The following is a 26,758-nucleotide window of genomic DNA, read 5'->3' as shown; positions in this document are numbered from 1 at the left end:
TTACCTCAAGGACATGGAAAATAGCACACGCATGCACACACATATGCGCACATGTGTGCATATACACCTTACTATATACACACACATAAACACATTCATACACGCACAAGCAAATATACTTCTCAGGCTGCACTTGTTGACCCAGTCTCTGTCTCATTCAGTTCAGTCTTTACTCACTCATCAGAGCTCCCAGGATTGGTTAAGGTTTCAGGGTGTGCTTTGGGCCAATAGCAACCACATTGAAGGGAATCGAATATTGTTATTTGCATACTGCCCCAGCAGTAACCCCAGAGCAGGAACTCGACGGATGAAGTCATCCAGCTCAATCCAAGAAAACGTAGAATAAAGCAAAAGGCAAAACTTCTCTTATGAGACTTGTAAATGTGCTTATATTTCATTTTTCACTTTTTATATTTTGTTTTTCCGTGTTTCTCTCCTAGGCGTATCTCAGGGAACCAGCTGAGGTATATCTCAGGCCACGCTCTCCAGGGTCTCCACAACCTCAAAGTTCTGTAAGTAAACTCCTCCACCCTCTCCCTCCCTATCGCACTCTTTGTGGTTCGGTCCTCATCCCAGGTGGGTTGTTCCATTCTAGCGTCCTGGGGAGGATACAGTTGTGCTCCCGCCTTGAATAAAACACACCGGCCACGCATCATTAAATGTAGTTAAAGTTTATGGGCTGGTTCCTTCATTCTCAAACAAGCGCTGTTTCAGTTGCAAGCATGCACACACACACACATATACACACACACACACACACACACACAGGTGTACTGCAGGGACCTCCCAGTCACACCACCCACCGAGATTACAGCAAGTGACAAAAAAAAAATCACTTAAAAACGTGATTCAAAGCTGTTTTCTCAACACCCCATTTCTCATAGTGTGTTCGTAGCCTTATGATCCATGGCCACCAACTGTTAGCGCTGCAGTGAAGTATTAAATCACACAAAAAAGTGCAGAGCAGCCATAAAAACCGGGGCATTTTCTGACTTGTGACCGCGGCATCTAATGAGTTGCTGCCATATTTCTACTGGGTGCGAGACAAGGGTATTAAGGAGGTTTTCATGAGCCTTGGCAACCGACTCGATTCCTCTTAGACCCTCGCTGAGAAAAGGTTTGAGGAGCCCTGCCACAGAATATAAACTTAGCTAAAGAATTGTGGTTTGTAATTTGAGGGAATCTGGGGGATTACCAGGCGCACAAGTTGATCTTCTTTCCCCCGTTGTGTTGTGAAACTCACCGAGACAGAGTGAGTGAACCAGCCATGAATCCTGGGCTATTATGTCATTACTGCAGAAGGACACACATATCCTGGATTGGTACACGTCTGCAAGCATTCATGCTTCACACTATAACACCCGAGCAAACTTTGGACGGTCTCTTTGACCTCAGAGCAGCTGAGCTGTTGGTTTCCTTCCTCAATATATTAGTTAAAGTCAGGCCGTGTCAAAACACAAATGGACCGCTGACCTTGTGTAGGGTAACCGCAGGCTGACTCTCTCTCACACACACACACACTCACACAGAGAAGGTTATGAACCCAGAGTGGAGTACAGCGAAGCTCCCCGTAGGGAATTCTTTAAAACAGGAAAAGACTCAATTTGATGTATTTATCATGGCATCATCGTCCCCGTGGAAACATTCCCCTGATCCTCTCAAAACCTGAGCAGCATTGTTTCTACATTAAAGCGATCGCTGTATCTTACACAGGAAATACACTACACTATGAAAGCATGCGACAAATTGAGCTATGCAAATAAATATATTGCAAAATATGCCCCCTTACATCTTGAAACACCGAGGATAGACTCTAACTTACAGTATAACTAAATAAATGAATAGATAATAAATAATTCAGATTAAAAATCGTCTCGTACTTTGCAAAAGAGGCTTCAAGGTTATTTCATACTTACGAAGAAAAGATACTAGATTGTTATACGTCGGGATGTCACGAGAACCGATGACTTCATCGATGCCAAAATTCTGAAAATGTGGTGATACTCATTTTTCTAAGGATCAGGGCTGAAGACTAACGGCATCCCGTCGTCCCGGGACGATGGGAAATTTCCCTGATAATGCTACATTGTGAAAAACAAATCCGTGTTGAAATCGGAAAGCTGTTTACAGCCGGCAGGCAGCACAGTCCTGCCTGGCTAAATGATGGAGCTAACCGCTAACATACTGAGGATGTACATTATGATGCATTCAAGCTATATTCAGTAAAAATAGGCGAAGGTAAATTACAACACTATCATTATGTGTTCTTGTAAAATTTAGTTTTTGGCGAGACAATTGAGGCGGATCATCAGGGATTAATAATATATATGTATATGCAAACAGTAATAAAGGAGTGAATGGGATATATTGTTTTGTTTTTGTTTTTTACCGTGGTATCAAATTGGTGGTGGTATCGAGAATTGTGGAATTTCACTGGCATTGGTATAATGTCTGCTCTCTTGAAATCTATAGATGTACAATAATAACTTTACTGTAAGCTAACAGTTGTGACGCAACAGGCCGTACACATTACATAGACCTACAAACACTGCCTATTGAGGCACCATGATGCCACAATAAAAGCATAACGCCGTTGCCGTGAGCAACACACTGGAGACTATACGCCTCGTGCGCTAACGTCAGACGACTGGTCACGATAAAAAACTTAAAAGAAAGAAAGACAGAGAAAGCGAGGGAGGGAGAGGAAAGAGAGAGGGATATTGTTTGCTCCCCACTTCCTCCTCGCTTTTTTGCTCCATTATTCTGAGAATGACATCAGCAGCCCACCCAAGGAGTTTCTCTTTCTCTTTTCTTTTCTACCCTTCATTCTCTGCTTCTCTTCAAGCTTTCACTGGCCCTTTCCTTCTTGTGTCAGATTTCCCTCACGATGGAATTATTTGTTCTGCTTGATGTGCGCTCACGCACGCCACGTACACTCCATCACGTACGTAGACCTATTACCTACAACTGAGTAATCTGTCTTTCAGGATGCTGCAAAACAACCAGCTGGAGAGACTTCCTGATGATGCTCCATGGGACCTACCCAACCTACTGTCACTGTGAGTCTCTCTCTCTCTCTTACACACACACACACACACCCACACACACACACACACACTAATCATGCTGCTCTCTACCTCATCTAGCAGGGAATGAAACATCCCCTGGCCACCCACCACCACACATCTCAGCTCTAACCGCAGAGCAGGTATAGAGTACCGCTGACATATTACAGACCGATAGTTCTGCACTGCACTGCCTGACGGTAGGAGTCACAGCCTGACTGTGTCAGTGCAGTTCATGGTAGCATCTGGAAGCCATGAGGGAAACAGCAGACACTGCAGGCCAGGGAGAGCATCTCCAATGAGCTGTGAAACAACCCCATTTTCCATCAGTTCCCCCTCTCTTCCTCCTCCGCTCCTCTACGCCGTTCTTCTCCCACCACCCACACCGCTATCCCCCTGGCTAATGAGAGTGTTTGGTGGCATAATTGTCTCATCTGTGGGGTCAGTGTATGTATGTGTGTGTGTGTGTGTGTGTGAATGTTTGGGCGGATGCATGTGGACCACCTCATCTGTAATTCCTCACCCCTACCCCGTCTCTCCCGACTTCGTACCGCACACATACTCCACATCCCTGCTTTCCAAATTAATAATTCTTTGTAAATACCCATAAAGCCTTTTCCTTCATCACACAGACACACACACACTGAAATCGCTGGAGTTGTAACACAGGAGGGGTGTGCACATGTAACTCCTCTACCACCTACAACGTTCCCCTGTCTGGTATTAAGCAGGCCTGCTCTCCCTCAACACAGTCACCAATCCGGCACTCACACACTCACACATAAGGCCTGCTGCAATTATTACATTCACGATTATTTGAGCTGACCGCGACCATTTTTCATAATCGTTAGATTCCACAATTAAAGCCAATGTTTTACAAATGTGGCAGCCAATAGAAAGCTTGGTAACAGCTGGGTAAATAAAGTGTCTACCTGCATGAGCACTAAGGTTCCAATGTCAGGGAAAAAAAAAACATGGAAACAAAGTGCTGTTGGGCAGGTTCTTCTCTTCCAGCTCATATTAGACTGTATTTGTTGCTGTCGGATGATGACAAAGAGGTGCCGATAACGGCTCTCTTGATTTATAGCCGGGAGTCTCCCCTATGGGTGCAGCAGTGTGTTTGACAGCTCTGGAGTTATTGTTGGAGATGTCGCTTCCATCCAGCTTTTCTAATAAGATAATTCACTTTACAATGTTTGGATGGAAACATGGTGTTGGTCATTTAAAGCTGCAGTCGGTAACATTAATAAAAATAACTTTTAGTCATATTTGAAAAACATGGTGAAAATATGGTATGGTAAATCAGGTTCCTCTGCCTTCTTTTAGTGCGCCTCATGGCATTTGCAACATATCACCGGATTGGAAGGAAAACAGCCAATCGGAGCCGAGGATTCATCCATACAGCTGTCAATCACTGCTTGTGAAACTTAAAAACTCCAATCAAACGGTCAAACTAGGCAGCGCTGATCAAATTTGAATCAATATTCTGTTACTGTAATGCCTATTTCTCGCCTGAAATGTTTTCAGAAACATATTTTAGTGCAGTGTTTGTACTGTACTGTTGAGAAAGTTTGTGACCTGGACGACGTGTTGAAAACAGTCGAGCCAAAACCAAGCACCGCCCACCAGCCGGAGCAAACTTTCTCATTTTACAGCTAAACGGTACACTATAAGATGTTTCTGAAAACATTTGAATCGAGAAATAGGCATTACAATAACAGAATATTGATTCATATTTGATCAGTTTAACAGTTTGAATGGAGTTTGAGCTTCGCGAGCAGTGACTGACAGCTGCGTCGGGCGAATCCTCGGCTCTGACTGGTTGTTTTTAATTGGGCACAGTGGAGTTTTGCAAATGCCATAATAATCACTGAAAGGAGGCAGAGGAACCTGATTTTTCCACAGATTATCTGTCTCATGAACTACTGTCAAATATGATAAAAAGTTACCGTCCGTAGCTTTAAGAAATCGCTACGTACGAGCGGTCGAGCAAGAGTGACGGCGGATGTGTTCAGAGCAGACAGGTGTTGGGGATCGGAGCAGAGAAGAAATTAACAGTAAAGTTGTCTGGTAGTAATAGGTAAATGAACAGCGTTGGTTTCAGTTTGTATATGAATAAATGCGGCAGCTTCTCAAGACCCAAGAAATCTACATTATTAACTGTCTTGAACCACGTTTTCGTTATGTCGGCCTACACAACAGTTTAAAAACACACTATTTAAAATAAATCGGTGCAGCAGAGCGAGACAATAATCAGTATTTCAGAAAACTATTTGGAGAGTGATTGACACATCATTTTGATGAGCAGACATTGAAATTAAGAACATGGAATTAGGTCTGGTTGCAAGTCCAAACACAGCAGCACTGCTGTGTGGCATAAAACGAACAGAAAAAGACAATTAAATCCTTAATCGTAATTATTTGTAAGACAAATGATCGTCAACTAAACGTCAAGCCATGCCATGATGGTGACAGGCCTACCTACAGGCGGTCACTATGGCTCAGGCTGTCCCTGTGTGAGTCTAACTTCGTGATGATGGTTCTCTCTGTTTTCAGTCCGTGTGTATGTGTGTGCACAAGCGTCCGTGTGTGTGTGTGTGTGGTCTCTCAATTTCTTCACACAGATATGCTCTCAAGTAATGAAACACACACACACACACACATACTGCCAGTGTATAGAGACGCACCTTGTCATTACAGTAATGATAAGCCCACGGAGAAAGATTACTGGAAAGGCTTTGGAGAGTGAAGCTTGTCGGCGCCTCTCGCTTGACATAAAATACGCCAAGTGAAAAGAAAGAGAGACAGTACATGGGTTTTAAATTGGTATAAATGTATAAAGGAGTCTTTCATCTCAAATAAATCAATGTTAATCTCGGACAACAATCCTTTTGCCAGCAGCGAACTGAAGCTGAGTCAAGAAATTTGTCTCACCTTTTGAAACAATAATTATAACACACAGTGCTGTTGTTTAGCTCTGTGCCATCATGAAGAAAAGACAGTGTTAAGCAGGTTAAGCAGCGTAATCACCACTGATGAGTTCTACAAGCCCCATTAATCAACATGTTTTTATAGATTATGACTTGATGGCAGTGAAACGTGCTCCTTCAAGTTGCTCGTTGTATAAAATGTTGGCCATCTGGAGAATTGAACTGGGAGGCAGATCTCCTGGATCATTTAAGAGGACTTTCTCTTTCTGTCTCTATTTCTCTCTCCCGTAATCGTGCCTCAGACTTTGATGTGATGGACAGGAAATAGTTGCTGCTTTATTGGCTTCTGTGGAACATTCCTGGTTCTGTCTGGACCTTCTGGAGACCTGGCAGGTCCACCCAGAGGAGCAATTATTATTTTGCCCTGGAGAACAAACCAGAAAGTTGAAGGGTCTTCCGTAGCTTTCATCCCGCGATTTGGGTCAGGGACAAACAATGTCCACAGTTGGAAGTGCACAGGATGCACAAGGATGATGTTTAGCACCAAAGAAAATGTGCGCTCAGGAAGTAGACGAGATGAAAATTTCTTGAAGCTGTTTGTGAGCGTGCGCGTGCACACATTCGTGTGTATTTACATGCTGGAGGGTGTTTCCCTATGCGCCTGTGTGTGAGCATCTGCCAGTGTATACAGTTGCCTCTCCTGATGGAAAATTTCCCTGGGGAGAAAAAGCCCAGAGTTCAGAGTTCAAGTTCAGATTTCACTTTGATGATGCTGTTTGTTTGGCGAAGCCTCCGAGGGGCGAGGAGCCTGAGGAGGAGCCGTAGCGCCAGAATCAAAGAACCACAGTGGAAGATTGATAAGGGAGGATGTTTGAAAGACGAACAAGAGTTAAGGAGTGAGACGCAAAAAGAGGTTTCGCGGCGGCTGGGAGTGCATCAATGAAGATGTAAGAAACAAAATGTGAGCGTGAGAGAGGGGCCGGAGGGAGGAGAAGGAGATTAATGAATGAGTGTGAAGGGCCAAAGAAAGAAGAATAGCAAGAGGAAGTGGTCTCAGCCTGTCAACTCTGCCCTGAGGGGATCATTCATCACTATGGACAGCGTGTATGCATGTGTGTGCATTTACGTGGGGGTGGGGGGTGTGTGTGTGTGTCACAGTCCACACTCGTTGCCTGTGGGTTGAGGACACCGAGGGTGAGAGGGGACAAAGGTTTGTTAGGGTTAAAGAGATGAAAGTGTGAGAGCATTAATGTGTGTGTGTCCGGTGTTGTGTTCGTGTATGAGTCAAAGACTGATGGCGACAATGGAAAGAGTGAAGGAGGGAAGAACAGCTGAAGATGCGGCTTTAACTGTTCCTCCCTCTTTCCGTCTTTCCCCTTTTCCAGGCTATTTGAGGGAAGTCGGCTTTACACAGCATAAATAAAATGAAGCAGAATAAAACAGGCCCGTCGCAACCATTCCTACATGTTTTCATCTGCGTTTTCCTCATCTCACATTTCATACATGTCCGTGCTGGACGCGGCTTATTTTGCATTGGAATAAATCATAATGATGAGGCTACTCGTTGCCTGTGGGGTTGAGGACACCGAAGGAGAAAGGGGACAAAGGTTTGTTAGGTTTGAAGAGATGAAAGTGTGAGAGCATAAATGTGTGTGTGTATCTGATGTTTGTGTATTAGTGGAGGAAATGCCAAAAACTGATGGCGACAATGGAAAGAGCGAAGGAGGGAGGAACAGCCCGAGATCCGTCTTTAACTGTTCCTCCCTCCTTTCGTCTTTCCTTTTTTTTCCAGGCATTTAAGCGAAGTCGGCTTTACACAGCATAAATAAAATAAGGTAGAATAAAAAAAAACAAAACAGTCCCATCACAACTGTTCTTACATGTTTGCATCTGCGTTTTTTCTCATCTCACATTTCATACATGTCTGTGCTGGACGCGGCTTATTTAGCATGGGAATAAATCATAATGAGAAGCTTCTAAGACGCTGCAGCGAAGATGAAAGAAGGAGAATAATAGATGCGTAATTCTCATAATAACCTTCCTGTAAGCCAAAGTGTTTCATTGCCACGACACACAACCACTAATGCACGCGCAAGCACGGATACGCGTGCACATAAGCAAACACGCTGTGCGCTTAAACTCGGTGATTATCTCGCTAAGCTCAGTTCCTCTCACCCTGCAGGCGTCTGGATGCTAACCTGTTGTCTGAGGTTCCGGCTGGGGCCTTCAGAGGGGTTCGCTCGCTGAGACACCTGTGGTTGGACGACAACTCCCTAACGGAGATCCCGGTGGCGGCCCTGGACTCTCTGCCCTCCCTTCAGGCCATGACGCTGGCCCTCAACCAGATCACACACATCCCAGATTATGCGTTCACCAACCTCTCCGCCCTTGTCGTACTGTAAGTGACATCTTGATTTGTTTACTTTAAAAAACTCTCCTGAGTCGGGGGTTTCTCAGCTTACCAGAGAAGTGATTTGTTCCGTTGACTTAGAGAACAGGGCGGTGATTGCATGTGTGGAAACGTTTTTGAGAAAGCAATTTCTGATTTGATGAAAAATATTTGTGGCCTTTGTCCAGGCATCTCCATAACAACCAGATCCAGAGCATGGGCGCGAGATGTTTTGAAGGTTTACACAGTCTGGAGACACTGTGAGTATCACACATACACACACATAATCACAGACACACACATGCATGCATGCACACAAGCTTTTTTGGATAGAGGTCATTGGAAGTTAAACCCCAAGACATTTTCATTATCTCACACACACTCACATGCACGCACGCACGCTGAAGTGATTTCATTTCATAGGCCCAAATGAGTACCTCCTCTGTTTCCCCAAAACACCGACGGCGGCTTCGTGATGACAAAGTATCCGCAAGTATCAACATTAATTCTGTCTGGTCGTCTTTCCCACAATCACATTGCCTCAGAATAACTCAAAGATACTCCCTGAAATATAACCTCATAAAAGCTCATATAACCAAGAGCCATCAATTAACTCACATTCTGTGTCTGACTACAGCCTTATTTCTTTTTGTGGAACACCTGAAATTAATGTGTTTTTATAAATCTTACGTACCAAATGTGCCAAAGAATAATGAAGTGTAGCGCTAAATCATAATGATTAATGTGCTGGTAATTTCAGCAGGTGCTTGAACGTTTCTCAAAAACCACAACCAGCGAATGAACGACAGGAATGCGAAGATGAAAAGTCCCTCTTTGATTAGCTTGAAGTAACATCAACAGATTCCTCTATGTTTTTGTAAAAAATAATTGCCGAGGTCAACTATGGCTCAGCGTGGCTACAGGAGAGTTGTTTGAGCGTACGTGCCGTAGCTTCGATAACTAGATCCTAACCGCACGCCAATATGGAAACCGCAGGAAACTGACAGCCTTATGAAAGAGGTGAAGAAAAGAAAGCGAGAGAAATGGAGACGGTGCAATTCTGTCTCCTGCAAAAAATTCACGGTGGTCTGATGAAAACACAAGTTTCTGGCACGCTGCTTAACAACCTGTTGAAGTGTAAAAAAATTATGCGTTGCTTTTTATGAGCATGTGTGTGGGCACGTGCGTGTGTGTGTGTGTGTGTGTGCGCACATAAGCAAGTACTTCTGCTTGTGCACTCACAAGCGTATGGCCAGCCTAACACTCAACTTAAAAGCCATTATCCATGCTGGGAAATGTGAGGGGAACGGGGTGTAAGTCAGGGGGAGCCATGCTTAAGGGGATGAAGGGGGAAACTAGAGAATGAGAAAAAGAGGGATGGAGCTCTCCGGACCAGAATAGTGTGTGTTAAAGTGTTTGGGCCGTCAGCGGCGAGGAGAGACGGATGATTCAGCGGGATAAGATGACAGGTGTCATTGACGTGGGGATTGCGCTGGTATGAGGGGTTAATCTCTCACAGCGGCCTCGCTTATGAGAAATACGAGAGACCATCTGCATCAACCCTCCCCAACCCCTAGTGTGTATTATAAAATCATTACTACGAGGAGCCGTCCAGGGGACTGCTGGAAAACATAACTGCATATGCAAACAAGACAAGAGCAGCAGACACAGACAGACAAACATTTCACAACATCCACTGATACTTGGGGGGGAAAACACCACATGCATATCTAGAAATACTTCATCACAGGCATTTACTTGAAAAGAATAAAAACAAATCCAGTTGACTGTGACTTAGTGCTTTTAGATAATCTTTGACCTGGATGGCTGAGAATTTTCAAAGACAGCATGCAGACACATGCCTTAATATGGCTATAAGGACATACTATCAGTGGTGGACGAAGCACTCAGATTCTTTACTTAAGGAAACAATACCACACTGTAAAAATACTGTTACAAGTCCTACAGTCAATATTCTACTTCAGTAAAAGTACTAAAGTATTAGCAGCAAAATGTACTTAAAGTAGCAAAAGTAAAATTCCTGAATGATGTGGGTCTTTAATATATAGCAATGCATCGTATTAAATAAGTTGATCATGTATTGTTTATAAAATCAAAGTAACTACAGCTGTAAAATAAATGTAGTGAAGTAAAAAGTGCAATATTTCCCTCTAAGATGTAGTGGAATAGAAGTAGCATAAAATGGAAATAGTTAAGTACAAGTACCTCAAAATTGTACTTAAGTACCTGAGTAAATGTACTTTCCGACGCTGCTTACTATATATGCACAAACATGCACACTACAGACTTTTCCCATGCACACAAGCACATCTACAGAACTACAATACAATAAAAGCCCTTTTCCTGCCACCTGCGTATGAGCGGTGTCAACTATACTGTAGCAGCGGTTGTTTTGATACAGCGTTTCCTTGGAAACTAATCAGAGACAGACCTAAATAGTCAGGTCAGAGCGGCAAAGGTCAAAGGTCAAATCCAGACTTCACACTCTACAGCTGTCAGCCTCTCAAGAGTGGAGAGGAAACGGCTGCGCATGCATATGCAATCAGGCACACTTTCTCACACGCTCTGAAATACAGAATATCATATATGTGTACGGTTAAATCATGATTGCAGAGAAATAAAAAACCTCCATCAAGACTTTTTCAATATGCTATTGAATCATGATTGTTTATGTTACCGTCTCTCTCTCAGGGATTTGAACTACAATGATCTGCAGGAGTTCCCTGTGGCCATCAGGACACTGAGCAAGCTTCAGGAACTGTGAGTAAACACACACACACACACACACACACACACACACACACACAAAACACACCTGCCTGACATGACTATCATGGTTGCGTTATCCCGAGTAATCCCGTTAAGTGATTTTAATGTGGCACTCGGATACAATCTCTCTCGCCCTAAGCAGGTGCTGGCTACACACCCACGCACCCGCTGGCCGGCACGCACACACACACACACTCACACAAACAAACCATGTTTTCCCTCAGCTTCAGCAGATGTTCGGCGGCGTGCACATATGCGACACAGATACAGCGTATGTGTTGCGTGTTTCCATCTCATTTATCCAAAAATGTTTTTCAGCTGTGCACTGGCAGGTGCAACATTAGGACATACGCCTCTCGCTCCCTCCAAACACACACACACACACACATATGCACAAAATCAGAAACATATTGATAAACTGTCTGACTAACAGTATGTTTTTTATATTTGCAGGGGCTTCCATAACAACAATATCAAAGCCATCCCTGAGAGGGCCTTCGTGGGAAACCCTCAGCTCCAAACCATGTGAGCTTAATGCTTAATGTGCACATACTGTATTAGATAAACACATAATTGCTATTTCATGTCAACATCATGCAACTCATTCCCAAACACAAATTAATCAGCATATGTCCAAATCAATTTTTGTCTCTCTTTCTTCCTTGCAGTCATTTCTATGAAAACCCCATCCAGTTTGTGGGAAAGTCTGCTTTCCAGTTCTTACCTAAGCTGCACACACTGTGAGTATATGCGGTCAGTAGGAACCATTCCAGTGAGTTAGCCCAAACACTGTTTAAATCATCCCTCTGTCCCTAGCAGTGAGAGTTGAGTGGACATGTGTAATGGCCTACTGAATGATGTTGTGTTAGCGTATTGCTGTGTGCTCTGCGCTGATGTGGTAAGAGAGAGTGTGTTGTAAGAACATGTTGAATGGTGTGACTTATGACATCTTGTGAGACAGCCAAAACAGCGCTGTGTTGATGTTGGAGGAAAAGTTTGATGGCTGAAATGAGCTGTTAGACAAGGTCTGTGTGTGTGTGTGTGTGTGACTGTGTGTGTGTGTGTGTGTGTGTGAGAGAGAGAGAGTTTTCTGACAATTTTCTCCCTGTTTGCTGCAGTTCCCTTAACGGGGCAACCCAGATTCAAGAGTTTCCCGATCTGAAAGGAACCACCAGCCTGGAAATTTTGTGAGTGTCTCCTTTATCTCCCCCCCACACACACGCATAGTATTACTTCATCTAGTGGGGCTTCACCACATACAACAGCAAAGAATGTGACAGAGGTGCAAACATGGGAGTCCAAATGCATGAGAGAAAAAGAGTGGAGGAGAGAGATAAGGATGAGAATATGTGTGTTTTAGGATTTAAGAAAAGGGAGGGGTAAGCTAGTTATGCCAGCCAGAGGCAGGTTTGGCGAACCTACACAGCTCTCTGTCTGACCAAGTTAGACTCACGGGACTGGGGGATCCTTTCGCTTGCCTGCACTCCAACAATGATCAGAGGATTCTCCTTTTTCTCTGTAGGACGCTGACTCGGGCCGGTCTCTCGGCTCTCCCTCTGGATCTATGTGAGCAGCTGCCTCGCCTCAGAGTGCTGTGAGTACACACACAACCACACACACAGGGGGGTTGGGGAGTGTGAGGTACATAAACCTATACACACAACCCAACTGTGGAGAGTTGTGCCACCAAGCAATCATTTGTATAATTACTGTGCTATGAAATCCAATCACCCCCCTTGCCCCGGCCGTGCTCACAGAGCCGACTGTTCACTCAAATAATCCTGTCACCCGCATCATTTCCCACGCTATAAATCCACAGCTGGTCACTGTGTTTATGTGTGCTTTGTGTGTGTGTGCTTTGTGTATTGTTGTAGGGAGCTGTCTTATAACCAGATTGAGGATCTGCCCAGCTTTTACCACTGCTCTGCACTGCAAGAGATGTGAGTTCAACACCCAACACACATACACACACATATGCATCAAAAAGCAACATTTTCATCTGTTTCCCCGCACATTTAACATCGTTCTCGTGTATTTTTTCCTCAACAGAGGGCTACAGCATAACCAAATCAGGAGGATAGAGTCAGGCACCTTCCATCAGCTCTCGTCTCTAAGAGCACTGTAAGTCATCCTTTGTTGTAACTGTTCATTTTCTCCCAAATGTCACACATTCATCGTCTAGATCAGTGTTTCCCAACCTTGGTGTCAGGACCCCACCAAGGGGTCGCAAGATATATCTGAGGTTTCATCAGATGCAGGGCTCAACAATAAGGCTTGCCCGCTTGCCCAGGGCAAAAGTAAAACGCCATTTCGGGCTAGTAAATCTAGCAACTCACTTGCCCGTGAAAAAAGAATTAAACACATTGTTTTTTCCAGAGCTGATGATGGAAGTAGCTAAGGAGTGAGACATCTCGCTTCTTTCTTTCATTTCTCATCTCCGTTGAAAGTTGCACATGCACAGTAACAATCGGGCACTCACGAGAAAATGAAGCCGGCTAAAGTTTATGAGCTGAAACACAAGTGAGCATTACAGTTATCCTGGAAACAGGACTTTAGTTTGGTGGCGTTAGAGGATGTGGGCAAAACTCCAGATTCATTTACTTAAATAAAAATTAAACATGACAATTAACTTAAGTCTTTGTTGTTATTTGATAACCGCTAATAAATAAAACTATTTGTATAGGGGCAAGTAAAAATTGACTTTGGGTAAGTAGATTCTGATCCACTAGCCCGATCGGGCAAGTGAAAAAAAACATGAATGTTGAAGGAGAGACGAAAAACAAAACATGATTCTTCTATGCAAATTTTTCCTCTGAGCTTTTTTCTTGGAAAGTACTTGATAGTTTTACCTCTAAAAAATATCTAAATTAAACAATCTGTGGAGGGTAAATCACTTATAGTTTGATGAGATGTCACAAGTAGACACTGGTTCATTTGAAGGGGTCATAAGCCAAAAAGGTTGGGAAGCATGGGTTAAGATCAAACTATGTAGACTTATGACCAATTACTGACATCTAGTGGTGATCAAGATACAACATTCAGTGTGTAATTACAATTCCTCTCAGTCCATTTCCCTTCACTTTGACTCATTTTTTTCTGTCAGTGATCTCAGCTGGAATATGATCGAGTGGATCCACCTGGATGCCTTTGCCTCGCTTCACTCTCTGATCAAACTGTGAGTAAACACAGACACATTTCGTTCACTAAGACTCTTCTTCTCCCTTTCATCTGGTCCTTCTGCAGTGTCACTCTTCTCCACCTAGAAGGCATGCCGAAATGTGTGCATCTTTAATTAAAGTTAAGCCGTACGTCAGAGCCATCGCCTTGTACAAACACTCCACACTTGACTGTGTGCGCCACAGAGTAGGTGTTATCTTTGGCTGCGTGTACAGAGAACACTGATGTGCATTTATTGTTTGAAAAAAAAAAAAAAAGCCCTCTGTGTGGCCAGGAGAGTCATCTCAGGTCATGCCAACACAAACTGCGTCATTGTGTGAAGACTGGTTGAAGTATGCGTAGCTAAACAAGCAGATACACTACATCTGACAGGAAGTGTTATCTAGAGGGAATCTGATAGAGCCTTATCTGAACAGTTTAAAATATCTATGAGACAAGGCCTTTCTGTTACCAAGGATGACCCTCGGCAATATGTGAAATGAAAACACACTTTGTAAACACTTGTAAAGACTTGGCCTGATCTGACACCCACCCTCCACTGTTTCTTTCTCCATGTCTTTCTATCTCAGGGACCTGACTGAGAACCGTCTCAGCTCAGTACCTGTTGCAGGTTTGGGGGGTCTCACCCATCTCAAGCTGAGGGGCAACACAGAGTTATATGAGGCCTTCAGTCCTGATTACTTCCCCCGTATGAGGTAACGCACACACAATCATGCATCTTTTTAGGGCTGCTTTTTAAGTTAACGCCATAATAAAGCATTAACGCAAATTTGTTTTAACGCCACTAATTTCTTTAACGCAACACACACAACTTGCAATTTGTAGGTTGTAGCGGGCTGATTTTTAAACCTAGTGAAGGTACTGGTATCATATGAAATTAGAAAACCTAAGAAATCCATTACTACCAAACATGTCATACTAGCTTGTCGGGAAGGAGGCTAAATAATGCTCCAAACTTACGCAATCTTTTTGCGAGGAAAATTGACATGGCCATTTTCAAAGGGGTCCCTTGACCTCTGACCTCAAGATATGTGAATGAAAATGGGTTCTATGGGTACCCACGAGTCTCCCCTTTACAGACATGCCCACTTTATGATAATCACATGCAGTCAAGTCATAGTCAAGTCAGCACACTGACACACTGACAGCTGTTGGGCTTGAGTTTGCCATGTTATGATTTGAGCATATTTTCTTTATGCTAAATACAGTACCTGTGAGGGTTTCTGGACAATATTTGTCATTGTTTTGTGTTGTTAATTGATTTCCATTAATAAATATATACATACATTTGCATAAAGAAAGTATATTTGCCCAGTCTCATGTTGATAAGAGTATTAAATATTTACAAATAATGAACAGATAGAAAATGTGTATTTAATTTGCGATTAATCGCGATTAAGTATTGTAATTGATTGATAGCCTTATCAAAAACACTATCATTTTTTAATTAATAGTAAACATGCAAAGATTAACTCAGTCAATACTTTATTTCATGTGCAAAGATATACACCATCTCAGTGTATGTGCCTTCTCAAAGTAGTTCTATGATGTTGGATGTTACAGGGACTGTGATAAATGCAAATATAAATCCCACTGTTCTGAATGCATAAATAATAAAAAAAAAAATGTAATCAGATTTTATGCATTTGGCGGTGTGTTCTTAACACTATCAGAGTTTTCCTAAAATTAGATTTTAAAAAATCACAATATATCGCCATGCTTACAGTATCGCAATATATTGAATCGTGACCCCTATCATGATATGTATCGTATCGCCAAATTCTTGCCAATGCACAGCCCTATTATTAGCATCTTCAATTTACCTAAAGCAGCAAAGGTTGGCAATAAACTAATTACACCGTATCCCTGCAAGCCACTCCTGACCTGAACTTCAACAACAAGGAAGCATTTGTCAGCAGCAAGTTAATTCTTGTTACAAAGAGCCCTGAAGGCCTGGAAGGGAGCCATAACAATAGACAGTGAGTTTCACAGATATAGAAGATGGCAGGTGATCAAGTGGCAATGTCAGCATTACTGTAGAACATCGTCCAACTACTGAACTCCTGGCAGAAAGCCATTTCAAAAGCACTGTACATGTCTGCAGACAACCGTCCACAACAAAGTCAGCTGATCCAGACCTCAGAAAATGTTTTCACATGAACTCAGGAACAGATTCCTAAGCACTTGAGGTTGCTTTGAAATGTTAATGTGAATATATAATATTGTATTGTAAAAGCTAAGCTAGTAATGCTCAAGCTCACATTAAAATGAACATCATGCAAGTCTTAAAGGGGACCTATTATGTTTTTTCTCTTTCCTTTATATCGTTTTTTTGTGTAGTTTTGTGCATGCAAAACGTCTGCAAAGTTACAAAGTCCACGCCAAAGGGAGTTACTCTCCCCCCACAGAAACACTGCTCCTGAACTGCCTGAAACGCCTTGCTTGAAGTCCTGCCTTTTCTTCTGTAAAGTAGTGATGTCATGATGTCAAGTAACACATTTGCATAACGGGTAGTTTGGCACACCCTCAAACAAAGCTGGTTAGAGCGGAGCTGGAGCGGAGTCCAAAGAGATTGTTTTTTGTTGACCAATCACAACAGAGTGGGTCACCTGACCAATCAGTGCAGACTGGGCTTTTCGGGAGGGGGGGTGCAGGTGCTCAAACAGAGCGTTTCAGACAAAGAAAAGAGGTGCTGCAGCACAGCCGGTGTGAGAAAAGTAAAGCCTTTTATGAACATTGAAGTATGTAAACATGCTCTAGTAGAAACCCACGATACAAGTGCACCTGAAAATGAGCATAATGGGTCCCCTTTAAGGGCTTTGTTACCCTTTCTTTGTGACGTAGTTTTTCCTGGTCTATTGTAAATACTGTTCCATTTGTTTGTTACAGGGTAATAGAGATGCCGTATGCCTACCAGTGCTGTGTGTATGGACCCTGTGATAGCTACAAGCCCGTGGGCCAGTGGGACACAGAGCAGAGCAACACTGACGAGGACCTACACAAGAGGACCGTGGCCATGTACCCCATCCACGCCGACACACACTGTAAGAAGGCAACAACTTTACGAAATCTGTGCAAGCATATAACACACATGGTGCACACCCGGGACGCGGGGTAAAGTAATAGACAGAAATCTGAGCCCCATATGTGTGCGCTCATTGCCGAATTATTGACACAAGCCCACTTGAAACATGTCAGAGCCTCGCTGAAACCACAGCTACCTGGCAGCTGACACACACACTTAAACTCGAGCGTTGACCCTGCCACGCATTCCTGCGGCAGGCATAAAATATAAACAGCAATAAACCAAAATTAAAGTTGAAATTAAAACCATTAAACCTACACCATTAAAGCCGAAAATAAACAATTGCTGGGTGTACTAAAAGATACAATAACAATAGATGATTAAACCATGACATATTGCTGATTAAAATTTATTCGCCTGTAATTGTTGGAATAACAGTCATGATGATCTAATTTCATGCAAGTGGCAATTATCTTCCTTTATTGCACCAACCCCCTGAAGCCAATGCCACACACAACCTGACATGCATATAATGTATACAAGGGTTATAATAGTTTTGAATTTTCAATTAGTTTTTGATTTATTTTTGTTATCTGGAATAGTTAAGGTTAGGATAGGTCGTCGGGCAGAGTTTTTGCAGATCTCAGATCAGATTTTGCAGTTTGTCGGCTCCCTTCTAGACACGACCGTGCGCAGCTGCGTGACACATGAATATGGGGGACAGGGCAGGGTGCAGAGCCTGTGGCGCATTTTGTTATATTTTCGGTTTTCTATGACAGCTCCCTTTCATCTATGGATCTATTTATCACATTGTTTGGAATTGAAATGACACAAGTGGTCGTTAAAACATGTAACTTTAATATATAACACAAAGCTTAAACAAACAAACTAACCGATCGAGGCAGTGGTAGAACAGCAACCTTTTCGAGATAATTTTAGTTTACTTTTAGTTAGTTTTCACAGTACGTTTGCTAGTTTTAGTTTAGTTTCAGTTTTTCGGAATGGATTATTTTTAGTTTTTATATATTTAGTTTTACAGTAGTTTTAGTTTGTTTTTGTTAGGGCCAGGTGTAATGTCTTAGAAGTATGTATTTATACATACAAAATACATGGTTGAGAACTCTGTAGGAATGGCTATAATGTTTAATCTTCGCGCTACTTTAGTGAAACAATTGCGGCACATAGCACCATCTCCTGGAAGGTCAAGTCTGTTTAATTTCTGTGGTTCAATGTCACAAGAGTTGACGGAAATTCATGCTCTCTTCCCCCCCCCCCCCATAGTGATATATTATAGCTAAAAAACTAAAACTGAAATTAATTTAGATAGACGTTTATTTTCTTTATATATATATATTATAAAAAAAATTCCACCAAGTAACAGACGTCTCTTTCCCAATGTAAGTCTATGGGAAAATGTTTTTTTGGGCCCAATGGCATCACGTGACGGACACGGACGTTGTAATTCCACTGTTTGGCAACTACGAAAATTTGCTTCAATGCCCGGCGCTCTCCCTGGTGCTATATACATGCTGAATAAGCTGTCATAAAACCTTACACAAGCTAACCCTGACAATGCTTTATTCCAGATGACCCTGACCTGGAGGAGTTCCAACTGGAAATAGAGGAGTCCAAACTACAGACTAGTGTCCAATGCACACCCACTCCAGGTAACGGATATTACACCTTCAAGCTGTTATCAACTGGCTTGCAGAGTGTTTTTGTCACACCTACAGAGGCATGAATTCACAGTTTATCAAGAGCTGATGACGATGTGTGTGTCTGCAGGTCCTTTCCGTCCCTGTGACTCCCTGTTGGGCAGCTGGCTGGTTCGTGTGGGCTTGTGGTCCATCTCCTTGGTGTCCCTTCTGGGGAACTCCCTCCTGCTCCTCTCCCTCTTCGGCTCACCCGGCTATCTGTCGCCGCTCCGCTTCACCGTGGCCTGCATGGGTGCTTCCAACCTGCTGACGGGCGTGTGCACGTGCACCCTGGCCCTCGTGGACGCTCTAACCCTGGGAGAGTTTGGCCACCACGGCGCCCGCTGGGAGGGTGGTCCCGGTTGTCAGGCGACGGGATGGGTCTGGGTGTTTGCGTCTGAAGCGAGCGTGTTGCTGCTGACTCTGGCGGCTGTGCAGTGTGGCGTGAGCGTGACATGTGCCCGTGCCTATGGGAAGTCTCCGTCGCTTGGGAGTGTGCGAACATGTGCACTTTTCTGCCTCACTCTCTCCCTCTCCCTTGCTTCTCTCCCACTGGTAGGAGTTGGGGAGTACGGGTCCTCGCCGTTCTGCCTTCCCTCGCCCCTGCCACCCCCATCCTCTCGACTACCATCCTCCCTGGGCTTTCCCTTGGCGCTCATTATGATGAACACCCTGTGCTTGCTCATAGTCACCGGCTCATACATCCGCCTGTACTGGGAGTTACTCAGGGGAGAGTGTGAGGGCCTGTGGGACTGCGCTATGATCAAACATGTCGCCTGGCTAATATTCACCAATGGCCTCCTCTATGTACCAGTAGCTTTTCTCTCCCTCTGCTCCCTCCTGGGTCTCCTCTCACTGGGCGAGGAGGTGCTAAAGTCAGTTCTCCTGCTTCTCCAGCCCCTGCCTGCCTGCCTGAACCCCCTCCTCTTCCTCCTTTTCACACGAGACCACTCCCAGTTCTTCTTCTGGCCTCACCCCAAAGCGCGTCCACAGCTACGCCGGGACCGCACGCTGGACTCGCTGGTTTCCGTGGAGACGGAGAAGAGCTCCTGCTCCGATTCGTCGACACTTGCTGATGCAGACGCCCTTTACAGTGGGGGGTCCTGTCTCCAACCCCGACTGGATCCAATCAGGTTTTCCCACTGCTCCTCTACGTCCTCTGTTCCTCTCATCCCCTGCCAGATACCCACTCCCACAGCCAGAGATAGAGACAGGGCGACGGAAGGAGGGAGCCTGAACGACGATGAATGTCTGAAGAGTTTGGATCAGGATGTGATTCATAACACTTGCCCTCTGTATCACTCGACCATGACTCCCTCTTTCACCTCTCACCCATGAGCCTCCAGGCTAGCTGTCTGAATAGCTGGGACACTATGGACACTGAAGGGCCATCATCGAACAGAAGACCCGCTCTGGGTTATCAATCCTCGAGCACCTCAGAATGAGTCCACACAGAGACTGTAGAGCACTCTAGAGACGTCTATGAGAACGAACACAACAAAGTGCCTCTGAAAATGGAGAGTGCAACTAAAAGTTCCCTTCACAGTAAAGACTATTAAAGGAAACATCACAATACTACATGTCTGTTCAAATAAAGGACAATATCAGACACTACCCAGTGGACTGCGTCAGTCATGGACTCGCATGACGAAAAGAAAGCTCAAGTAAAAGCTATATGGAAAATCTAAGCATCAGACAAATCAATGGTTTAGCCAGGGGGGCGTTAAGGTAGAACCAGTAGAAAAGTGTACATTTTTATACTGAAATGTGATCATGAGACATGCAGCTTAGAGGTTACAGATTGTTTGGTTATATTTTAAGTGGAGTTATGTTTTTTTGTTTTTTTTAAATATACGTTATATTGCTAAGGTCTGTTTCAAAGAAAGGGAATCATTAGACACACCGGGACATCTTTTTTTTTTACCAGAGTAAGCTAACATTTTTCACTCACAGAAATGTTATTGTCAGATATATTTCTTTGCAAACTGTGTAATAGCTGTTTATGAGAATGTTATTCTTTATGTGGCAGCAAAATGCAACAGGAAACAGATCGCACGGTTTCATATGGTTTACATGTCTCAGTTATGCAAATCTGCCCAACAGGAGGCAGGCAGTTATTCAGACTCAATGGGATGTAGCTATCTTTCTGCAGACATTAGAGTATAGGCTAGCAATATGTACATACAATGTAACTACCTCTGAACTAGCATGGTATTGACTCACTACAGCCTTATGATGTTTGTCTCCCTTTTTTTATATGATAAACAGCAAATATGTAATTTTATATATTAAGAAATAAATCCTTAGTTTGTAAAAAAAAAAAACTTGCTATTTAGGATGTACATACTTTGTATACAACTGGTAAGCATATGTTTGAATAAAATTATTATCTTCATACTGTATATACCATTAACCACTCCGCTTATGCTACGACTATGAAACGCACCTCCACACCACACAAGAAGTCTGCAATACATTCAATTAGTTGGATCAATTAATGTTCAAAATAAACTTTAATTATCACAACATAAACATAAAAATGATACATATAAATATATGGGTATTTATGGATTAAGAAGAGGAATAGAAAAGTAGGTATTAGCACTAAATCAAAATGTTTAAATCATACTTTCTATGCATATCGGCTCTGGAGAAGAACAAGAAAGATCGAAACTACACGCAGCTTTTCTTAGCTGACTTGTCCGCGTCCTGTTGTGCACCGAAAGCCTCTCTTTTGCGGGATGAAGCTTTCTGATCTGGAATATTTTCTTTGTCGCCCTCCACAACACCCTGAATAAAGACAAATACAAACTATTTTAGACAGCATTTCCCTAATATGCTCCTCACATTTCAACATACATCCAATAGTCTGAATCACAAGTGAATATTAAGTTAGTTGACTACTTCTATTGAGGGACCACAGCACCACCTTGTGGGCAAAATATACCCCTACACAGAGCTAATACAATGACAGACAGTACAGTGCTGTGGAGCTAGTGACAATAATCATGCCACACACTAAGAATAATGGAGCCTACCCGAGGTTAGTACAAAATGAAATCAAAAAGGTTTTATGAACAACAGTAAATATGTTACAACTGCTTTACAGAGACTTACCGTGTTTTTCTGAACAGCATGTTCTTGTGTCCACTTCCTGGCCTTCTCCGTGAACAGCTGTTTGTTGTATTTGAACTCTGATGACTGCATTAAAAAAATGTAAACGTCTCTTTACATGTGTACGGCGGAGATACACGATTGATCACAGTATCACAATTCAAATGCCGTCTACAGCAATTCTAAGACTGCAAGAGGCTGTATTTTTTTGACAAGAGGTAAAGGTGTTTCAGACTGATATCTAAAGTTTTCTTTTGGCAATTAGCAAAACCTCTGGCCTGTAATAAAACCGCATACTGGAATGAGTATTTAATTCTTTTCCAGGTGCAAATTGTGATATTGCAATCGCGATATGATTTGTGATATTAAAGGGAATGATAATTTTTACATCATTATTCTCATTTTCATTGAAATTTTTTTTTTAAATGATTATGGTGTGATTTTTGCGGGGATCTGTGCCAGAGACTTTATTTAAGAAGTGGATGTAGTCACCGTGACGTCACCCATTGGTTTGTGGACTGCCGTTTTGAAGCTTAAAGTTCGGCATTTTGGCCGTCGCCAGCTTGGTTTTTAGCAACCAGAAGTGACCCGAGAGGGTGGAGCTAAGTACAACTGAATGCTGAATAAGACATTTTAAGGCGACCACTTAACTTAAAACACACTGTAAATGGGTTAAAGTTGTAAGACGAAAACATGGACAACTCCCAGACTGGACAACGCTGTGGTAGTGACCTGTCAAAGCATCCCCTGCTTTATGGTCTATTTGACTCTAAATGGGACCATAATTTACTAAATGAACATCATGCTGTATTGAAGAAGACTTGAAACTAGTGATTGAGACCATAAACTCATGTTTACAAAGTTTACAAAGTTTACTAAGGTAATAAATCAAGTGAGAAGTAGGGCCATTTTCTCATAGACTTCTATACAATCAGACTTCTTTTTGCAACCAGAGGAGTCGCCCCCTGCTGGCTGTTAGAAAGAATGCAAGTTTAAGACACTTGTTCATTGGCTTCACTTTTCAGACCCCGGAGGTAGCCCACTAATCTGTACCAAACAAAGATGTTTTCTTAAGTCTGTAGAATATGACGTGTAGGCCAGGACATCTCTGCAGCATCACAATATCTAATTTAAAATGGTATTTTGACACACATATAGCCTTCAACAAATATTGTGCCTCTTGCGATTTAAAAATTGGAGTAGGTCATATTACGATTGATTTATTACAATTTCTAGTAACTGTGCAGCCCTAGTTATTCAGTTCTCAGCCATTCTAATGTGTAAAAAAACATTTTGCAAAAGCTCTATTGTCACATATCCATATTTGTATTAGAATATTCACAAAAAAAACAAACAAATAAAACTACCACAGTGTGATTGTGAGTAAAAGTTATGCTACTCTAGCAGATAGTATGATACTTGTGAATGCAAGATTATGTGTGACTCACTATATCAGCCATGAGTGGGTCATCTGGATTGGGCTCAGCCATGAGCAGCTGAATGGAGGTGAGGACTGTAGAGATGTTTAAGGATGGCTTCCAGGCACCCTGAAAAATAAAATAAAAAAATAAGAACAATTTGACAGCAGACAAACAAAACCAGAAGATGGATGTGAATCAGAAATAACTTTATTTTTTGTTGGTAATCCAACCTTTGGTGGGAGTTTGAGGGCATCATGGCAGATGCGTCCTGAATTGTCAATGTTTGGGTGGTAGATGGGGGTCAAGAACCGCATTTTGGGAGGCTCGAATGGGTACCTACGAGAGGAAAACAGCAGGTCAGTCCAACTAGACTGCAGTACGTGTTTATAAAAGGGGAGAGAGAACATATAAAGCTTTGAGAAAATGCACCTCTCTGGGACCTTGATCTCCAAGGAGAAGAGTCCACCTTCATATGGGGTCTCTGTTCCACCCACTATCTCTGTAAACCAGAGGAAGAACAAAAGCATACATGATCAAGTAGTAAACAAATATTAGATTGTCATATATGTCACATGTGGTATAATGCTGAGAATACTTACGTGCCCGGAGGTCGTCTATCTGTTCCTCGGTCTGCCAGCATGTTATCCCGGGAGGTGGCTCGGTGCTCAGCATCTGAAGTTCGCGCTTCAAACGGGAAGCCTTCTGCATTCTGCTGAGCGGAGAATGGAGTGAACGGGAACAAGTCTTGATTAACTTACAGTTTTTTCTCATTCGCTTTGGCACAATTCTCAAATGAGAATTATGTTTTTTTTCAAAGCAAATAGTTCAAATCTCTGAACAATTAGTTTATTTCTCATTCATTCAAGTAAATTGCATGTGGGACTATCATTGATGCTACACTGAACTTTGAAGCAAATTGTGAAGATGTGTGCAAGAAGGGGCACCAGCGCCTGTTCTGCTTAAGGAAGCTGACCTACTTCCACATTGGAAAAACCATGACGACTTTATTATATCATGCTTTTATTGAGTCTGTTTTATCCTTTTCAATAGTGTCATGGTTTGGTAATATGCCTCTGAAGGACAGAAATAGACTGAGTCAGATTGTTAAATGGTCCAGTCGGCTGATTGGTGAGTCACAGCTGAGCTTAGAGTCCCTGTATACCAGGCAGTTACAGCGGATAGCCAGCTACATCTCATCCTCTGTCTGGTGAGGTCCAGCTTCTCCCATCTGGTTGGAGGTTTAGGGTCCCAAGGTGTAGAACAAAGCGCTTACAGGAACAGCTTTGTTCCTTTGTTCATTTAAATAAGTCCTAGCAGCTTTTGCACATATTTATGGGAAGTTTATCCCTTTTTCTCATTTTATTGTGTCTTTTTTGTCCAGTGTTTTTTTTATATTGTTCTTGTGGCCTTCCTTTTGCTGAATCCTGATCCCAGTAAGCCTTTGAGTACTCTTTGTCATGTTTTTGGTATGTCTGTCTCTTGTCTGTGCTCTACCTTATTGTCAATACGGATGCCATTCTCTATTTTTGCTGCAAAACAAATCTACCTGTGGGTACAAATAAAGTCACCTGAACTTGAACCTGAACATGTCTTGCTGATCAAAATTGATGAGTTGATTCTCAGTAAACAGTCTTTCATCATTTGAGCCATCACATGCAAAATGATCCATTCAATTATCAAAATCTGTCAGACAGACACACATATAGTCTATATTTCATAAATATCTATGACATGTTTACGTGCTGTGAGGAGGTACAAGTTGTTGTTGTTTTTTTGGCATGGATGTCATTTTGTGGCAATTTTTCTCTTCACTGTATTCACTTTACATGAAAGGTCAAAGGTGAATTTTCTATTTATCATACATGTAACACATTGCTGCTACACAAATACATGTATTGCATGCATACAAATGTGCATATCTCTTATCTTTGTACTACAGTACTGATATTTCCCAGTCAACTTTGAACTACTCATATGAACGCAACACAAACAAAGTGGTGATATTTATATATTCATTTATACCAGGAAAAACGCTTTATAGTTTAGTGTATCATATCATATCATCAAGTTAACACCTAACGTTAGCTATCTATGTTGTTATGAGTTAACGTTTTAGTCTTAGTGAGTCTAATAACCACACCATAGTCAAAATAACATGTTATTTACTCGATATTGAATCAAAATCACTTACTTTTCTCCCGCTTTAACAGCTGTCGTCCACTTTACAACCGCTTTTGTAGTTCAGCTTCACTTTTTCACCTCAGAGAGGAGAGGTCTGTTTTGGATTTCCCTCTTCCTCCTCTTCCTTTTCTTCGTGTGTTGATTGGCGGTAGGCAAACCAGCTTAGAGGTGCATTACCACCACCTGCTGGACTTCAAGCGTTTATACAGGAAAATAAATAAATACAAATTAGGTTATTTTAGCTAAATCAGTTTTTTTTTTTTTTTTTTTTAAACTTGATAATATCACAACATATTGTACCTGCTGTTTTACCCAAGAGACCTGACAATGAAAAATCATGGTGTTTTCCCCCTCAGTGTTACCTGAAGAAGGTGATTTCTCTTGATTAGGGTCCCAACAAAACCAAATGTGGGACAAAGAGTATGTTTGTGTGGGACAATTTGGGACAATGTGGGACAATGTGGGACACGTTACCAATGTTGAGAGGTAGTCTACGATTTTGATATAATCTCTATCTAACTTAAAGGTCCCATATTATGCTCATTTCCAGTTTCATACTTGTATGTTGTGTTTCTACTAGAACATGTTTACATGCTGTAATGTTAAAAAAAACAACTTTATTTTCCTCATATTGTCAGCCTGAATATGCCTGTATTTACCCTCTGTCTGAAACGCTCCGTTTTAGCGCATTTTGACAGAATTGCAACAGAATTGCGTTGCTAGGCAACAGTTTGGGTCCATGTGTACTTCCTGTCAGCTGATGACATGCACATTCACTGCAACCAGGAAATAAACTGGGACGCATTTAGAATGTTTACGTTTAAAATGTGTCAAGGGTCTAAATATTGTATATTCGTGACATCACGAATGGGCAGAAATCCTGACAGCTTGTTTCAAATGCAGAGTTTCTGAATATGGGCTGTGTGTATTTCCCTGTGGATTGAGTGTTTCCATACTTTCACAGTATTTATA

The 26,758-nt window shown here is 42.4% G+C and overlaps 2 protein-coding genes across 4 annotated transcripts in view; one reads left to right on the top strand and one right to left on the bottom strand.

The window, feature by feature from the left end:
- Positions 1–21,472, top strand: part of LOC119490274 (leucine-rich repeat-containing G-protein coupled receptor 6) — a 41,946-nt gene extending 20,474 nt beyond the window's left edge. The window contains exons 3-18 of the mRNA XM_037773557.1: positions 441–512; positions 2,988–3,059; positions 8,178–8,393; positions 8,573–8,644; positions 11,097–11,165; positions 11,628–11,699; positions 11,843–11,914; positions 12,293–12,361; positions 12,697–12,768; positions 13,049–13,114; positions 13,224–13,295; positions 14,278–14,349; positions 14,921–15,046; positions 17,241–17,395; positions 18,963–19,043; positions 19,162–21,472. Of these exons, the coding sequence (XP_037629485.1) occupies positions 441–512; positions 2,988–3,059; positions 8,178–8,393; positions 8,573–8,644; positions 11,097–11,165; positions 11,628–11,699; positions 11,843–11,914; positions 12,293–12,361; positions 12,697–12,768; positions 13,049–13,114; positions 13,224–13,295; positions 14,278–14,349; positions 14,921–15,046; positions 17,241–17,395; positions 18,963–19,043; positions 19,162–20,408 (2,605 nt within the window). The 3' untranslated portion in view covers positions 20,409–21,472. The remainder of the gene's footprint in view (positions 1–440; positions 513–2,987; positions 3,060–8,177; positions 8,394–8,572; positions 8,645–11,096; positions 11,166–11,627; positions 11,700–11,842; positions 11,915–12,292; positions 12,362–12,696; positions 12,769–13,048; positions 13,115–13,223; positions 13,296–14,277; positions 14,350–14,920; positions 15,047–17,240; positions 17,396–18,962; positions 19,044–19,161) is intronic.
- Positions 21,473–21,555: 83 nt separating this feature from the next.
- Positions 21,556–25,977, bottom strand: ube2t (ubiquitin-conjugating enzyme E2T (putative)). Of its 3 annotated transcripts, none has more exons than XM_037773614.1 (7): positions 25,793–25,977; positions 24,205–24,314; positions 24,035–24,104; positions 23,836–23,941; positions 23,633–23,731; positions 22,188–22,271; positions 21,556–21,860 (listed from the first exon to the last, which is right to left on the bottom strand). In XM_037773614.1, the coding sequence occupies exons 2-7, from the start codon at positions 24,311–24,313 to the stop codon at positions 21,744–21,746; spliced, it is 585 nt and encodes a 194-aa protein (XP_037629542.1). In that variant the 5' UTR covers position 24,314; positions 25,793–25,977; the 3' UTR covers positions 21,556–21,743. The 3 variants fall into 3 exon arrangements, with proteins under 3 accessions (XP_037629542.1, XP_037629543.1, XP_037629541.1); XM_037773615.1 differs by having other exon boundaries at positions 24,205–24,317; positions 25,797–25,977; XM_037773613.1 differs by having other exon boundaries at positions 25,797–25,974.
- Between the last annotated feature and the right edge of the window lie 781 nt (positions 25,978–26,758).

The sequence above is a fragment of the Sebastes umbrosus genome, chromosome 6 (genome assembly GCF_015220745.1).
Source record: "Sebastes umbrosus isolate fSebUmb1 chromosome 6, fSebUmb1.pri, whole genome shotgun sequence".
In the NCBI taxonomy this organism is placed as follows: Eukaryota; Metazoa; Chordata; class Actinopteri; order Perciformes; family Sebastidae; genus Sebastes; species Sebastes umbrosus.
The sequence above is the reverse complement of the archived record's forward strand: the minus strand, read 5'-3'. Positions and strand labels throughout refer to the sequence as shown.